This window comes from Hypanus sabinus, chromosome 15 (genome assembly GCF_030144855.1).
Source record: "Hypanus sabinus isolate sHypSab1 chromosome 15, sHypSab1.hap1, whole genome shotgun sequence".
Classification (NCBI taxonomy): Eukaryota; Metazoa; Chordata; class Chondrichthyes; order Myliobatiformes; family Dasyatidae; genus Hypanus; species Hypanus sabinus.
In genome coordinates this window covers 49031842-49050663 of record NC_082720.1, presented here as the reverse complement: position 1 = coordinate 49050663, position 18822 = coordinate 49031842, and the positions used below count along the sequence as shown (strand labels likewise).

General features: G+C 39.2%; 1 protein-coding gene across 1 annotated transcript in view; it reads right to left on the bottom strand.

Moving 5' to 3' along the window:
- The window catches only part of LOC132405222 (protein FAM13B-like), a 118174-nt gene that overhangs the window by 11114 nt on the left and 88238 nt on the right, over window positions 1-18822 (bottom strand). The window contains exons 15-18 of the mRNA XM_059989911.1: window positions 16607-16688; window positions 6544-6773; window positions 5996-6079; window positions 5650-5739 (exon numbers count right to left, since the gene is read on the bottom strand). Coding sequence (XP_059845894.1) covers window positions 5650-5739; window positions 5996-6079; window positions 6544-6773; window positions 16607-16688 — 486 coding nt within the window. The remainder of the gene's footprint in view (window positions 1-5649; window positions 5740-5995; window positions 6080-6543; window positions 6774-16606; window positions 16689-18822) is intronic.

Sequence of the window (18822 nt, the reverse complement as noted above, 5' to 3'; positions counted from 1 at the left end):
TCATCCTTAATTATCCCAGAACCCAGTCAACCACAATAAGCCTGAAATCAAAAACAGATCAGACCTGAAATGGATCCCAGATCTCCTTTCTAAAGGACAGTGGAGAAGTAGATGGGTTTTTAATGTCAAACTAGCACTAGCAATTTTGTTTTAAGAAAGAAAGCATAGTTTTAATAAATTGAATTTAAATTCTCCAGATGTCACACTAGAATCCAAATTCATATCAATAATTCTGGATGTTAGTTGAGTAATGAAACCCATAATTCTACCCTACCTTTCTGTACAAGTATGAACAATAAATAATTATCATATATTCTCTATTAGCTTGATCTACAAAATTATTTCAATTGGCTGAAATCAATATCAATGTAGCCATACACATGGTTAATTTTAATATCACATTGGTTATGTTTAGTTGTTAGTGTATATGCAAATAGAGGTGTATATTCTTGACTTCAGAAGCAAACAGACATTCCTGACCCAATATGAGCATGGAGAGTGAAATAAAAACATGAAAGTAAAACAAGTTCCTAATTAAAATTAATATTTATTTTTTACAAAATCACTCCAATCACAGCATATTTTGCTTTCTGTATTAGTTGATCCATTACAATAGATCCTGCTATGGGTTGGAAAAACAGGATATTTCACAACGATTAGCAGAATGGCATAAAAGTAGGCAAGGTATATTTTATACTCCCCACATTTCTATGAAGTGGATGTGACCATTTACCCTATTACACAATTTGTTAAATTTACTTTCTAGCTGAGGTGAACTGTTCTGTTGCAACACTGAAGAATCTGTACCTCAATTAGATTTTGTGTAGTAGTGTTTTCTGAGAATTTGTTCGAGGAACACTTAAGTCAGCTGCAGACGAACATTGCTACAGTGCATTTACTCTTCTTCAGGTCCCACACGCTACATAGTTCATTTAACAGCCAAGGCTAAATTCCTTTATTCAAAGCTTCATACACTTTAAAGATCATGATCTTATTGCTTCATGATTGTGCTCTGAAGTGCCCAGTCTTCAGAACTCAAGAAGTTTTGTTTTTGCTAAAACGTCATCAGGTCAGATAGTTAACAGACATCTCAATAAAATGTTGAATTGGACAGCCATTGTCAGAAATACAGAAGCACATCTTTAGACATGTGGTATGTATGATGGATGCTATAATGTTATGATGTTTCCGAGATAGACCAGATCTCTCTCAGCTGCTTACAGATTTCAAATACTTACAGCTGCATACCTGATGGCAAGCATGAATAAAGGCACTGTAACAATCTGATCTGCTGGCTGTTCGAAGAATTTTATATAGTCAGTAAATAAAAAAGGCTAAATTTCCAAAAACGTCCCAATTAATAGTTTCATTATCTCTTTCTCCTCTGCCCATATCTTTCACTTGATGTTACCCTACTGCTAGACAGAAACTGAAATACACATTTTTTAAATATAGAATTCACTATTAATATAAGTAATGTATTCAGTAACAAATGACAAGTGAGGTTTATTGTTATTTAACTACATACATGTATATAGAAATGATACAAAGTTTCTTTGAACCAGTGTGAAACACTTAACACAATCACTTATGAGGAAAAAAAAATCTACAGATGAATCGTACATAAATAACTAACTGGTGCATTAATATTAGTACTGTAAGGTACAGAACAGATAAAACCATGACACTTCAGATATGATGCAGCTGGGAGTTCAGAAGCCCAATGGCCTGGAGGAAGCAACTATTTCTCATCCTGGCTGTTCTTGCTTTTTATACATCATAGTCTCCAGCCTGATGATAGAAAGTCACAAAGAATGCTGCATGGATGCGTGGGATCCTTAATAATACTAAGGGCCCTGAGTATGCAGTGCTCCTGATAAATGTCCCCGATGGATGGTACAAAGACCCCCAAGATCCTCTCAGTTGTTCTCAGTCCTTTGTAGGGACTTCAAGTCTGATGCTATTTTTTAAAAAAGTCAATGCTCAATCTACAGTGGTGCTATAAAGTTTGTGAACTATGAAGAATTTTCTCTATTTCTGCACAAATATGATCTAAAATGTGATCCAATATTCATGCAACTTTAAATAACACAATTAATACAAACATTATATCTGTTCATTTATTCTTTGAGAAAAATGATCCAATATTACATGCATTTGTTGGAAAAAGACAGAGTCAGGTTACTGACAGAGCCTGCTCTTCTCAAAAAAGGATCTTTAATGTGCACCATGCCTCAATCAAAACAACTTTCAGAGGACCTTAGAAGAATTGTGGCAATGCATGAAGCTGGAAAAGGCTACAAGAGCATTTCTAAAGACCCGAGTGTTCAGTCCACAGCAAAGGAAACTGTCTACAAATGGAGGAAATTCAGTACTGTTGCTACCTCCTGCAAAGAGCACAACCTGCAATGCTGAAGGAGGTCAGAAATCTCTAGAACTTGCTAAAAACTCTGTCACAAGTCCAGAATAAGAAAAACACTGAACAAAAATGATGTTCGTGGAAGGACACCACAGAGGAAACCACTGCTCTCCAAAAAAGAAAAAAAAATGCTGCAGGTCTCAAGTTTGCAAAAGGCTAGCTGGATGTTCTACCATGCTTCTGGGATAATCTGTGGACAGATGAGACAAAAGTTCAACTTTTTGGCGGAACAGCAAATTGCTATGTTTGGAGGAAAGAAAGGGCACTGCACACTAACATCAAAACCTCATCCTAACTGTGAATCAAGGCGAGCATCATGGTTTGGGGCGGCTTTGCTGCCTCAGGGCCTGGACAGCTTGCAGTCATGGGAACAATGAATTCAAAATTGTATCAAGACATTTAACAGGAGAATGTCAGGGTAGCAGTCTGTCTGTCACCTGAAGCTCAATAAAATTTTGGATAATGCAACAACGATTCAAAGACAAGAGTAAGTCAACAAAAGAATGGTTTAAAAAGAAGAAAATCTGTGTTTTGGAAAGGCTGACTCTCAGTCCTGACTTTAATCCAATAGAAACTTTGTTGAAGGACATGAAGCATGCAGTTCATGCAAGTAAGCCCACCAACATCCCAGAATTGAAGCAGTTTTGTAAGGAGGAATAGACTAAAATTCCTCCAAGCCAACGTGTAAGACTGATCAACAGTTACCTGGAAAGTTTGGTTGAAGTTATTGCTGTACGGGGGGGGGGGGGGGGTCACACCAGTTACTGAAAGCAAAGGTTCACATACTTTTTCCAACAAACACACATAATATTAGATCAATTTTCTCAATGTAAAAGAACAAGTATAATGTGTGTGTTATTTATTTATTTAGGTTCACTTTATCCGGTTTCAGAACTTATGTGAAGATCTGCTCACATTTTAGATCACATTTATGCAGAAATAGAGAAAATTTACAGGTTTCACAACCTTCCTAGCAGCACTGTACATCACGCATCATCCTTGCACTGAAAACACAGAAATCACTAAATTCATTAACTCTTGAAACTCCTTCTGCTATGCTTTGCCAAGATCACTCAAAAACACTTCTGGTTTCATTTATGCACTTCTGAAACACAAACCCCTCTCTGGTCAGATTAACTACCTGAATTCCTATCCGAATAAGCTAAAGGACCTTCCTTAACAAGACGAAAAAAAGTTTACGTTTCAAGCCGAAACTCTGCCTTCTCTTCAGTAATAACTCCCTCTGTAGATGAGTATCTCGGAAATAAAGACTCTTTTATGAGGGGAAAAAGCAATGCCCAAGTCATCACAGAGAAAATCGGAAGAAGCTGGAAATCCAAGCAACACACACAAAATGCTGGAGGAACTCAGCAGGCCAGGCAGTATCTATGGAAAAACAGTTAAGTCGCCATTTCGGGCTAAGATCCTGCCAAAGCATCTCAGCCCAAGACATCAACTGTACATTTTTCCACAGATGCTGCCTTGCATACTGAGTTCCCCCAGCATTGTAAGTGTTGCCCAATTCATCAATTAACTTGACTTCATATACCTTTAACTCTGGATCACCAGGACTGCCTATTTCTGCCTAGACGACACCATTAACTTTTGAAACAGTTATTCAAAATCTAAGTCTACTGGAGTCACAATTATTCCAATATCTTCCTTGCTTTCCTTGCGCCTTGCATCCCGAGATGAGGAAAAACTTCTTCACACAGAGAGTGGTGAATCTGTGGAATTCTCTGCCACAGGAAACAGTTGAGGCCGGTTCATTGGTTATATTTAACAGGAAGTTAGAAATGGCCCTTGTGGCTAAAGGGATCGGGGGTATGGAGAGAAAGCAGGTACAGGGTTCTGAGTTGGATGATCAGCCATGATCACACTGAATGGTGGTGCAGGCTTGAAGGGCCAAATGGCCTACTCCTGCACCTATTTTCTATGTTTCTATCAGCTATAATTTTGAGCAAATCCAAACTTCTACAGCCCATATCCCAACTCCACTGAAATCCTGCTTATCCACTAGTGGTCACTAATGTAAAGATCCCTATTCCTTGAAGCGTCCTTTGAAAAATCTTATCTCCACATTAAGAATTGTGGGAGGTTGCAAAGATGGTGCCAGAGGGCAACTTCGAGTTCATCTGTTAAACAGTTTAATTTCTTCTCTTTAATGTCTCTTCTTTCCTTTTCTAAGTGGCTGGGGTCCTGTTGGAGTCCATGATCTATAGCTGCACTCAAACTGTGGTTCTTCATGATGGCAGGTTCCCGCTCTCAGAGCTTGCCAAACAGCCTAGCGATTTTAATATCTCTAGGAATGGCCTGGAATACATGCGTCCTTGGGGTGCAGCCTTATGTGGTCCTGTCAATGACCAAATTCCTCACTAGTGTTACTGACTGAAGCGTCGCGGGAGAGCAGAACATCAAGACAGCAGGTGCAGCTGTCAGAAGCCTCTGTACTCGAGCAATTAGTTGCTTGCTCTCTCTCTCTCTCTATCTATCTCGCTCGATGGTGATAGAGACAGTTTGCTGCTGATCTCAAGTCAGAGAAACTCAAAATAAAGTAAATCTGCAGACTGTAATAGAAAAGCAGCAAGCTGGTCTCCCCTCTTGCTGTGGCAGGAGTAATGCCTCTCTCTCCCTCTTGCAGTGACAGAGAGCACCTGGGATGTCAAACTATTGGGAGAACTGGTTTTGATGGACTCTAGATCATGGTCTCTTTGGGGGCTTTGCCATTGCTTGTATAGTGGGTGGTGGTGGCTGATGCTTTTGCTGAGGCAGATGGAGAGGGTTGATGCTTTGCTGCTGCTTGTGCCTGGGGGAGCTTTGGGATTCTAACATTTTTCTGTCATTGATTCTTAGGCATTTTTCTCCTGTTTCGTGGATGTCTGAAGAATAAGAATTTCAGATTGCATATTGTATTCTTTCTCTGATATTAAGTGAAACCACTGAAATAGATCCATATTCATGTTTTCATCAATTTATTCCTAGAATTTGTCCAATTTTCATGTTATTCATCTTGTACTTCCTTACTCTGAGCTTTCAGCTTTGTAGCTCCCAAGTTCTGGAAATTTCTTATGATTCTCTTTCAAAGTAAATTTGAATAAATATCTTTTTACCCATCCTCTTCCTCTGATTGGTTTTCATATTTTGTTTGATCATATTTTTAAGAACCTTAGCACATTTTATCACAAACAGAAAAATACTATCTAAATATTTAAGAGGAATGTTTCACTTACAATAACTGGCGTAGCTTTGGCTAGCATCTGCTTCACAAGTCGGTATCTATCATATAAAGGCTTCACCAGCTGTCTTTCTTCCCTAGTGACCTGTACAGTAGAAAATTAAAAACTGAGCATTAAGTACAGGTTCAAACTGTTATGTATATTATGATACATTTTTGCAGAGTAATTCAATTGCTGCTGATCTGCACCAAGTTTAGTCTACTTGATAACCACCTATATTCAAATTTGATCCACAAAGCATGCTTAAGTGAATTTAATACCAGATACTTTCACTTAGAAGTTTTAAAAACTAGACCTGATACTTATGCAAATATTAATAATAAGTTAAAAGAATACATACTGGACGACCATGAATGCTCTCAAAATGCAACAAACTTTTCTGAAGAGCTATTTTCTCTGCTGTTAAATGATTCTGTCTCATTTCCTGTCAGAAAGATAATTAAATGCAACTTGAATTAAAAAGTGCAATTATAACAACAATTCTCAAAGTTTTGCAGACCAATTTACTGCTTGCACTTCTTCAGCATCATCATGTGTTATAAGTAATCAATTAATATTTTCCTTGTGGACACATATCCACTACACTAAGTTGGCAAAAAGGTTATGCAGAGAGGCTAGTATATTGTTTTTAAACCATGATACTTGATTAAAATATTAATCTTTAAAAAATAGGAGTTCCACTGTTCTAAGAGCATAATCAATCGAAAAAAAAACTGAGTAACAAATGTGTAAGATACAGTAAATGTAATTAAAGTATGTTTAAACCAGTCTGTGTCAATTTAATTGAAAACAGTTAATGAGCTTGCAAGTGAAGTGAGAACAAGTAGTGTTGGAGGGGATTTTGCTAAATAAATTAAAACCTACAGGCAAAAGGTTACTAAGCAATACCTTAATATCCTCTGGCCAGTCTTCCTCAGCTCGTTTCTCTTTAAGTCTTTTTAAGATCGATTCTACTGTTGCTTCCATATTTGGCTTTTTCTCCTTCTCAGATGTTTCTTTATAAACATCTCTTTGCTCATGTTCCAGACAAGAACCAAAGCTCTTTGGAAGAGTATTGCTTCTTGGGCGTAATACGGGTAAAGCTTCTAAATCATTTTCTGAAGATTTATATTTCATTTCTATTAGGAAAATACAAAGAAATTATCAGTACTTCAGTTCACTTATTTGCAGTACACAAAACTACACTATGGTAGTGAAAACATGTTTTCTATTTAATCAGAGCGACACACAAAATGCTGGGGGTACTCAGCAGGTCAGGCAGAATCTATGCAGTCAACATTTCAGGCCGAGACCTTTCATCAGGACTGGAAAGGAAGGGGGAAGAAGCCAGAGAAAGAAGCTAGGGGATGGGATGGATTACAAACTGGCAGATGATAGGTGAAGACAGTAAGGGTAAAGGTAGGTCAGTGGGGGAGGGGAAATGAAGTATGAAGATGGGAGGTGAAAAAGGATTCTGATAGGTGAGAAGATTAGAGTAAGGGAAGGAAGGGTACCAGAGTAAGGTGATAAGCAGTTGAGGAGAAGTGGTAAGAGGGAAGCCAAAATGAGGAATAGAAAAAAGGGAATTGGGAGGGGATAGAAATTGCCTGAAGTTGGAGAAATCAATATTCATTTCAGATTGGAGGCTACCCAGAAGTAACATGAGGTATTTATTACTCTCAAGTGGCCTCAACCATGCACCGACATGAAGGAATGGGAATGGAGAATGGATTTTAAATGGCTAGCCACCACAAAATCTTGCCTGTTGCAGATGGAGAAAAGGTGCTTGACAAGCACTTCCCGGCTATTCACTTCATCTCCCCTCCTCCACACACTTATCTTCCCCTTCATCTGGCTTCACCTCTCATCTGCCAGCTTATACTTTTTCCCCTCCTCCCCCCCATCAACATCTATTCCTTTCCAAAGATGTTGTCTGACCTGCTGAGTTCTTCAAGAAACTTGTTCAAAGTAAACTTACTATCAAAGTACTTGTATGTCACTATATACTACCCTGAGATTCATTTTCTTGCAGACATTCACAGTCGACACAAAGAAACACAATAGAATCAATGAAAAACTACACACAAAACAAAGATTGTCAAACAACCATTAAGCAAAAAACTAGTTTTGCAAATACAATAATATAATAATGAATTAATAAGTATTAAATAATATCAAGAACATGAGTTATAGGGTCCTTAAAAGTGAGTCCATAGATTGTGGGATCAGTTCAGTGTTTGGCGAGTGAACTGTTGTGTGATTTCAAGATTTGTTGTCTAGATTTCAAGCATTTGCAGAATTTCTTGCATTTATGTTGTTCTACTTATTGGATTCGCTACATTTTAAACATAATATATTAATGAAACTTTATATTAAATGTTAAATAATATCACAATGAGAAATGTAGATTAATGTAGATTAATCGTATTCTTGAAGCTGAGAAGAGATTACTAACAGTTTGGTTGTACTAAACCTGGTTGAATGTGGATTAACTCTTTAAATACAAGATATAATGCAGAGTAAATGTATTCTTTCCCCTTCTTGTGATGTTTTAAAATAAAGACATAATCAATAAATACAATTAGGTCAAATACAGCCACCAACTCAAACAGGATCTTGAAACACACACAAAAAAAATGACAAATTCAAAGAAAAAAAAGTTTTTTTTAAGCAAAATATATTTCTCAGTGAAAGAAAAAAATATTCTTTCTCAGAAAGGTAGATGCCAGATCTGGGGCACACAAACTGGCTCTGATATACAGCAGAAGAGGGTGGAGACAAGGAACATTGTATGGTAGTTAACGTTGTGCAATTATTTAAGAAGTGTTGCAAGAACATGCCAGGAAATTAGACTAGTGGACCTAATTTCAGTGGTGGGAAAGTTACTAGAGGGAATTTTGAAAGACATCTACCAGCATTTGGAACATCAAGGGATGATTCGGGATACTCAGCATAGCTTTGTAAAGTTTGGTTTTAAAATTTCAAGAAAATTGGGGGGGGAGGGGGGCAGTGTGGCAGACATTGGCTACAGTGATAGTAGTGAGGCCTTTGACAAGAACCACATATGCTGGTCTGGAAGGTGAGCTCAGAAGAGATCTTGGGTGAATTAGCCAATTGAATACAAAAATTGTCTTGGGTGTAAGGAATGAGACTATAAAACATATGAGCAGAATTAGGCCATCTCGCCCATTGAGTCTGCTCCACCTTTCAATCATGGTTGATCCCTTTTTTTTTTAAATCTCCTCAACTCCAGCTCCCAGCCTTCTCCCCAAAACCTTTGACGCCATGTCCAGTCAAGAACCTGTCAGTCTCTGTCTTAAATACACCCAACAACCTGGCCTCCACAGCTGTATGTGGCAACAAATTCCACAAATTCACCACCCTTTAGCTAAAGAGATTTTTCCACATCTCTTGTTTTGACTGGATGGCTCTATATCCTGATGCTGTGCTCTTGTCCTAGACTCTCCCACCATGGAAAACATCCTTTCCATGTCTACTCTGTCTAGGCCGGGGGTCGGCAACCTGCGGCTCCGGAGCCACATGTGGCTCTTTTACGTCTGTGTTGCGGCTCCCTGTTGCTTTGGGAAATAATTGGTCAGTATTTAATTAAAATGTATTTTATGTTAGTTTGTTAGTTTTTGAAATGTAATTCTAAATTTGAAGATTATGGTGATCTTGTACAATCTAAATAAGACGTTGTGGCGAACCATTTCCTGACACATCCGAACCGGCTCACAATTAGCCAGCGTTCAGGCTAAGGGAGATAGCCTACGGGGGTTTGTGAGTACGTGTCTTTTGCAGCATCCACGCCCATGGGGGGGCGGGTTGAGGGAGGCTTAAAAGCAAGGCTGTTTAGTTCGAATAAAGTCATCTTTGACTGCAGTTTACTGACTGCGTGTAGCACACCGCTACAACGTGTTTTTATCGCTGGCTGTCCAGAGGGAAGGTGCTGAAACGCTTTGTCGCGTGTCTGGAAGAAGTGAAAACGTTCCTGGGCAGCAAAGGGCTCACCTTTCCTGAGCTGGAACAGCCAGAGTGGCTGGAAAAGCTACACTTCATGGTAGACATGACAGCGCACCTGAACACGCTGAACACAGCTCTTCAGGGGTAAGGACGTACAGCCCTGCACATGTTGGAGGATGTTTTGGCATTCGAGCGCAAGTTGACAGTGCTTGCCAGAGATTTACAGAAAGGCACATTGTCTCACTTCCCCAATTTGAGAGAGTTCAAACGACGTCACGACATGATAAATTCGGAGTATTTACATTCTGCAATCATCACAATGCAAACATCATTTGGGAAATGCTTCTGTGAGTTCAGAGAGGAAAAAAACACATTATCCTTCCCGGTCACTCCCCTAAGCATCAATCCATCCCTACTGAATACGACTGCATTGTCAGGTGTGAGTCAACCTGACCAAGTATGATAAATATTTTAATTGCCTATTATTTTACGTATATTCATATGTTTTCATTGTTCAGTGAAATAGTCCTTTTATTTTTCAGGTTGACAGCTGGCTGACGTTATTTTTGGTTTGCTGCTGGCGGCAAATTTAAGTTTGGCGTTTTTCATAAATACAAGAAGGACTCAAATAGACGTTGAGTATTTTACTTTAAAGTAACCTTCAACCCGTCTTTTTTTCGGAGTTCAAAATGTTTTTGTTGCATGCAGAAATGTAATTTTGTTTTCTCTGCAGGAGTTCATCGATTTCATAAATGCAACACATTATAGTTTGTTTATACATAGCATAAAGACAAAACAAAACGTTGTATGCAGTGTTATTTCATTTTAAATGTCAAACGGGTTTTGCGGCTCCCAGTGTTTTCTTTTCTGTGGGAAACGGGTCCAAGTGGCTCTTTCAGTGGTAAAGGTTGCTGACCCCTGGTCTAGGCCTTTCAATATTCGAAAGGTTTCAATGAGATCCCCCCCCCCCACCTACTAAATTCCAGCGAGTACAGATCCAAGCCATCAAATGTTCCTCATAAGATAACCCTAAGATAACCCTTTCATTCCTGGAATCATCTTTGTGAACCTCCTCTGGACCCTCTCAAATGCCAGTACATCTTTTCTAAGACAAGGAGCCCAGAAGTATTCACAATACTCAAGGGGAGGCCTCACCAGTGCCTTATAAAGCCTCAGCATCACATCCTTGCTCTTGTATTCCAGACCTCTTGAAATGAATGCCAACATGGCATTTGCCTTCCTCACCACCAACTTAACCTGCAAGTTAACCTTTAAAGTGTTCTACACAAGGATAACCAAGTCCCTTTGCATCTCAGATTTTTGGATTTTCTCTGTTTAGAAAACAGTCCACACATTTATTTCTACTACCAAAGTGCATGACTATGCATTTTGCAACATTGTATTTCATTTGCCATTTTTTTGCCCATTCTCCTAATCTGTCAAAAGTCCTTCTGCATCCTAGGTAATAAAGCCACCTGTTCCATCATCTATGTCAATTATATACTGCCTAAAAAGAAGTGGTCCCAACACCAATCCCTACAGAACACCACTAGTCATTAGCAGCCACACAGAAAAGAATAATTTTATCCTTACTTGCTGCCTCAGTCAATTCTCTAACCATTTTAGTAACTTTCCTGTAATGCCATGGACTATTAACTTGGTAAGCAAACACATGTGTGGGACCTTATCAAAGGCCTTCTGAAAGTCCAAATGTACAACATCCACTGCAGCACTTTTATCTATCCTACTTGTAATCTCCTCAAAGAATTACAACAGGTTCGGCAGGCAGGATTTTCCCTGACGGAAACCATGCTGACTTTGTCCTATCTTGTCCTGTGTCACCAAGTACTCCATAACCTCATCCATAACAACTGACATCATCCCAACCACTGAAGTCAGGCTAACTGGTTTATAATTTCCTTTCTGCTGCCTTCCTCCTTTCTTAAAGAGTGGAGTGACATTTGCAATTTTCCAGTCCTCTGGCACCATGCCAGAGTCCAATGATTTTTGAAAGATCATTGCTAATGCTTCCAGAATCTACTGCTACCTCTTTCAGAACCCTACGGTGCAGTTCATCTGGTCCAGGTGACTTATGTACCTTTAGGTCCCTCAGCTTTTTGAGCACCTTCTCTCCTGTAATAGTAACTGCACCCACTTCTCTTTCTTCACACACTACAACATCAGGCATACTTGTAGTGTTTTCCATAGTGAAGGCTAATGCAAAATACTCATTTAGTTCATCAGCCATCTTCTTGCCCCCCATTATTATTTCTCCACTCATTTCAGCAACAACCACACAAAATGCTGGTAGAACACAGCAGGTCAGGCAGCATCTATTGGAAGAAGTACAGTCAAGACCCCTTGTCAGGACTAACTGAAAGAAGAGATAGTAAGAGATTTGAAAGTGGGAGGGGGAGGGGAGATGCAAAATGATAGGAGAAGACGGGGGGGGGGGGGGAGGGATGAAGCTAAGAGCTGGAAAGTTGATTGGCAAAGGGATACACAGCTGGAGAAGGGAGAGGATCATGGGACAGGAGGCCTAAGGAGAAAGAAAGGGTGAGGGGAGCACCAGAGAGAGATGGAGAGCAAGCAAGGAGTGATTGTGAGAGGGAGAGAGAAAAACAAGAGGGAGGGAGGGGAAGGGAGCATTAATGGAAGTTAGAGAAATCAATGTTCATGCCATCAGGTTGGAGGCTACCTAGATGGAATATAAGGTGCTGTTCCTCCAACCTGAGTGTGGCTTCATCTTGACAGTAGAGTCGAGGAGGCCATGGATAGATAACCTGATGGCATGAACATTGATTTCTCTAACTTCCATTAATGCCCCCATTCCTTCTTACCCCATCCCTTATTTATCTATTTATTTATTTCCCCGCCCCTTTTTTTCCTTTTCTTTCTCTCTCTCTCTGCCCCCCTCACAATCACTCCTTGCCTGCTCTCCATCTCCCTCTGGTGCTCCCCTTCCCCCTTCTTTCTCCCTAGGCCTCCTGTCCCATGATGCTCTCCCTTCTCTATCTAGCCTTGTATCCCTTTTGCCAATCAACTTTCCAGCTTTAGCTTCATCCCTCCCCCTCCTGTCTTCTATCATTTCGGATCTCCCCTTCCCCCTTTCAAATCTCTTATTATCTCTTCTTTCAGTTAGCCCTGACGAAGGGTCTTGGCTCAAAACGTCGACTGTACTTCTTCCTATAGATGCTGCCTGGCCTGCCACGGTCCATCAGCATTTTGTGTGCGTTGCTTGAATTTCCAGCATCTGCAGATTTCCTCATGTTTGCGTTTTTAAATCCACTCTCATTTCTCTTATTTTTAACATACTTGAAAAAATCTTTTACTAGCCACTCTGATATTATCTGCTAGCTTCCTTTCATATTTCATCTTTCCCTTTCTAATGATTATTTTAGTTGCTCTCTGTAGTTTTATAAAAATTTCCCAGTCCCCTATCTCCTCACTAAGTTTTGCTTTGTTGTATGCCCCTTCTTCTGCTTTTACAATACTTGACTTCCCTAGTCAGCCATGGTTGTACTAGTTTACTATATGAGGATTTCTCCATTTTTGGAATGCATATGTCCTGCACCTTGCTAACTTTTCCCAGAAACGCATGTCATTGCTGCTCTAGTGACATCCCTGCCAGCAGCTCCTTCCAATTTACTTTGGCCAACTCCTCTCTTACACCACTGCAATTTCCCTTACTCCGCTGAAATACTACAACATCAGAATTTACTTTCACCCTATAAAATTTCAAGTTGAACTCAATCATATTGTGATCACTGGTTCCTAAGGGTTCTTTTACCTTAAGCTTCCTAATCTCCTCTGGTTAATTACATAACACCCAGTCCAGTATAGCTGATCCCTTAGTAGGCTCAATGAGAAACTGCTCTAAAAAGCCATCTCTCAGGCATTCAATAAACTCACTCTCTTGAGATCCACTGCCAATCTGATTTTCCCCAATCGACCTGCATGTTAAAATCTCCCATGACTACCACAACGCTGCCCTTTTGACTCACTTTTTCTATTTCCTGTTGTAATCTGTGGTCCACCTCCCAACCACTGTTGGGAGGCCTGTATATAACTGCCATTAATACCCATCGTAAGATGGAGGTAGTGAAAATATGCCTTTCAAATTGAGGTCTGTGACCAGTGGTGTGCTTCAGGAATCACTGTCTCATCTGTTTTAACTACCTGAATGAAAATATAGTTGGCAAGTTTGTGGATGACACCAAAACTGTAGGAGGGTGGACAATGAAGTTTATCCAAGATAACAAGATATACTTAAAACTGGGTAAGTGCACCGAGGAATGGCAGATGGCATTTAACTCTGACTAATGCAAAACGTTGAACTATGGGAAGTTAAGCCAGGAGAAGACTTGCACAGTTAATGGCCAGGAGGATAGTGGAACAGACCTGGAGATACAACAGCACACTGATTTTCTGTAAATAGTAACACAGTTAGACAGGGGGTGATGGTGGCACTTACCTTTGTCGGTCAGGTCACTGAACACAAGCAAAGGGGCATCTTACAACCACATTAGTATAGGTGGATGCAAATACAATGCTTAAAACATTTATACAGGTACTTTGACAAGAAAGATTATATATAGTGAACACAGGGAAATGGGACCAGCTCAGATAGACAAATTGGTTGGAATGAATAAGTTCAGCAAAAGCATCTATTTCCATGCTGTTTTACTTTATGACTGCATTTCCTCTGGATTGTAAGGAATTAATCTCAATCCTTCTCTCCTTATGGGAGTTTGCCCGTGATTTAGGATCCTTTGACTAAACAGCTTCTTACAACCATTAATCAGTATTCAAATTGACTTTTTCCATCAACAAATTACTAGATCTGTACTTAAAAATAAGGAAATCTTTACTCTTTGATGTTTAATTGTCCATAAAAATCAGTGTAGTCAACAAGCATAAAAGTTGCTTATGTCAACCACTGTCCTCAGCAAAGCAATTCTCTGCTTCCCCTAACAATGTTAATGTTGATCCTTGCTTTTATCAGGCTATCTACATAGCACTCAATTTGCTCCGCTTTTCTCACCTTTATTTCCCCTAATATAGCTTCTATCATTAATCCAACACATCTTTATGATGCTAATGTGCCCAAGGGTGGCTTCTGAATGATTTAGACTAATCTGGCTAAACTAAATGAGGTGCATTATACAACATTCCACTTTACACAGTATTCAAGAATTTTTCAACCAACAAAAATTAACTATTTCAGTAAATTCCTTTTCATTTCCCTCTCTTCCACTGCAAACCCTAAGTGAAAAGAACAGACTGCTTAATCCAATTAATAGCCAGCACTCTTTCCCCTCTGAGCTTCTTTTGTGCCTTAACCCAAAATACACAACTTTTGAAAACTTGCTCTCCTTCCCTATACATGCTTCATAAGTTCCTGCTCTTATATCTCCATTCCCAACAAACTTTCTACTATTCAAATTCCTTCAGGGTTCGCCGATGATACAAAATTGTAGCTCATTTAATGCTTGGGATGCATTCCTTTAAACGAGTGCACAGACAGGGTCATTATAATATTACATATAGAAAAATGTATATTGGACAGTGCTGCTGTGCCAGGAATCTGCAATAAATCCCTGCCTTCCCAAATGTTGTACTCTGCAATGAAATATCCTACTGCAACCATGACTCCCATATCTCAAATCTGAATAGTCACATGACTCCAGCCCATCCAACTGCAAATCTTAGGAAATGACCACATAGCTCATTTATTGTTGCAGACAGAATTTCACACCAGATTTCTGCCAAAGAAGGAGCGTAGTATTCATGTTAGATTCTTGCTTCAGTAATGGTAGGCAGGGGCTCACACCAGGATAAGTCAGGGCATTTATACTCATGAATGTCTGGATCAAGAAAGTTACAACAAATCAGTATTCTGTAAGGAAATGCAAAGGATTCCTCCCTTCAGATGCATCACCACCCACCCCACAGCCACCTCCCCACAGTAGCTCCTATCATCCCTCCTCATACTTAGTCCTCAACCTTCTGTCAAAAGGAAGTTGGCATCTCCTGTTCTTCCCCAAAGATGTTTTAGCTTAACATCACTTGCTAAATCCAGGACCAAAATATCAGTATTCAGGATTGTGTCTACTACACACTGAACTACTTCTCAACAAAAGTCATATATGACATTGGAAATGTGGGGAGAAGATATAGGATTAGTACTTGAATAGTATAAATGGGAATGTGACTCAGTGGGCTGAAGAGCCTGTTTCCATGCTTGTACGACTATGACATTATTTGTTGCTATGCTGCACCATCTGTCCTCAATTTCATAAAATCTTTGACCCAAAAGTCCATACCACACTGCTGTTCATTTACAAGAGCTATGTTTATTTAATAACTACATTGAAGACAGAATACCATGACTTAGTTACAATGCATATTGTTTATCCCATGAGTTATACTGAAGTAAAACCATTTTTAATAATAAAAAGGGGAAACTATCTTTGGCAATTTACCATCTGAAAATAAATGGGGTCACAAGCTAAAACAGAACTGAGATGAATGGTCAGGCCAACCAGAGGAGTTGTGTTTAATAAGTTAGGAATTTAGTCAAGGCATAAGGCACATAGCAAAACTATGACAGAAAAATTCTGTCAGTGATCAAATGATTAACTATGGCAGTATATGTATTGTACTGGAACTCATAACTATTGTCAATGATGTTTTAATGAGGATAATGTAGAATTAAATTTTCCAGGATCTAGTGCTTTCCTAGTGTACATGACGAAGAAACACTTCTTGCACAGCCAGCCAGGTACAGATATCGATCATAACCAACGTTTCAATGACAAACTCTGCCATCTTCTTCATAGATGATATAAACTGTCATAATATAATAGATATAATACCTGTGTTTGGCTGGAAGTCCGAGAAGAATTTATTCATTAATTTTTCCAGTTTAATCTACAATGGTATGTCCACAGGAACTATGAACTTTCAAAATGGGCAATACATACAAAGTCATGTCAAAAAGTCTTACCTTTAAATTGCTTACGTAATTTGACTAATTCATTCATCCATTTCAAAACCTTTGGATTTGCTACTTTGTCACTGTGGGATGGCTGGAAGAAAACCAAGAGCCTCTAAATCCAGCACTGTCATGAAAATATTATTACAAAAACTTCCTGCCAAATCTTTTAAAATTAACTTAATATTTTTAACTGGTTACAATATGAATGCAATGGAAGTTAACATTTCAGTGAACTTGAAAGCTGAAATAGAAAAGTTCATGGAGCAGCACATTGGAGGATAACATGCCTTAAATTTTTCACTTTAATGCTATGTATATTTATTGGTCAATATTTTTGTACTTTCAAAATATTACAGTTGGCCTTTATTTTTAAATAAAATGATAAACAACTTTATGCTATATCCCAAGGCAAGAGACCTAATCATGCAAATTAACTAGAGTGTGCAACAGAATGCTAAGGGATGCTACTGCAGATGTTCTTTCAAACTGGGTAGACAAACATCTGGGCTGCAATTGCCCTTTATCTATAGGTCCAGAGAAAATCATCTAGAGACAATATCCCCCAGTACTGTTTGCCAGACCTTGTAAATAGTCATTGCCACCTTTCCCTAAATTTAACAGTGACTATAGTTCAAAAGGTACCAATTATTTACAAAATATCCAGATAATTTATATACAGTGCCTATAAAAAGTATTTACCCCCACTCCCAGAAAGTTTCATATTTCTACAACACTGAATCAAAGTGGATTTAATCTGGCTTTTTAAAAAAAAATATGCTGATCAACGGAAAAAGACTTTCAGTCAACGTGAAAACAGATCCCTACAAAGTGATCTAAATTAATTAGAAATATAAAACACAAAATAATGGACTACATAAGTATTCACTCCCTTTAATATGACACACCAAAACATTAATGGTACAACCAATTAGTTTTATAAGTCACATAATTAGTTAAATGGAGATCAGCTGCGTGCAGTCAAAATGCTTCAATTGATAGTAGTAAAAATACAGCTGTATCTGGAATGTCCAACTGCTGACGAGTCAGTATCCTGGCAAAAACTACACCACGAGGACAAAAGAACACTCCAAGCAACTTTGCAAAAAGGTTATTGAAAAGCACAAGGCAGGAGATGGATACAAGAAAATTCCCAAGTCACTGAATATCCCTTGAAGTACAGTTAAGTCAATCATCAAGAAATAGAAAGAATATGGTACAGCTGTAAATCTGCCTGAAGCAGGCAGTCTTCAAAATCTGAGTGACCGTACAAGGGGACTAGCAAGGAAGGCCATCAAGAGACCTATGACAATTCTGTAGGAGTGACAAGCTTCAGTGGCTGAGATGGGAGAGACTGCGCATACCACAACTGTTGCCCAGGTGCTTCACCAGTCACAGCTTTATGAGAGAGTGACAAAAGCCACTGTTGAAAAAAAACTCACATGAAATCTCGGCTGAAGTTTGCTTGAAGGCAAATGGGAGACTCTGAAGTCAGCTGGAAGAAGGTTCTATGGTCTAATGGAACAAAATTGAGCTTTTTGGCCATCAAACTAAGTGCTATGTTTGGCATAAACCAAACACCACACATCATCAAAATCGCACCATCCCTACTGTGAAGCATGGTGGTGGTTTCATCATACTGTGGTGATGCTTCACTGCAGCAGACCCTGGAAGGTCTGTGAAGGGGGAAAGTAAAATGAATGCAGTAAAATGAATGAAGCAAAATACAGGGAAATCCTGGCGGAAAACTTGGTGGAGTCTTCAAGACAACAACAACCTGGGAGAGGATCTGTTTTCCAAAGGGCTGTTCACTCACGAGCCTCATGCAATCTAATAAAGCTCGAACAGTTTTGAAAAGAATGGGGAATAAGTGCAGTGTCCAGATTTGCAAAGCTGATAAAGACCTAGCCACACAGACTTTAGGCTACAATTGCTGCCAAAGATGCATCTGCTAAATACTGACTTGAAGGGGGTAGTAATTATTCAATCAATTAACATATAACCATAACAGCACAGAAACAGGTCATCTCGGCTCTTCTAGTCCGTGCCGAACACTTAATCTCACCTAGACACACTGACCTACACTCAGCCCATAACCCTCCATTCCTTTCCTGTCCATACACCTATCCAATTTTACTTTAAATGACAATACAGAACCTGCCTCTACCACTTCTACTGGAAGCTCGTTTCACACAGTAAAGAAGTTCTCCCTCGTGTTACCCCTAAAC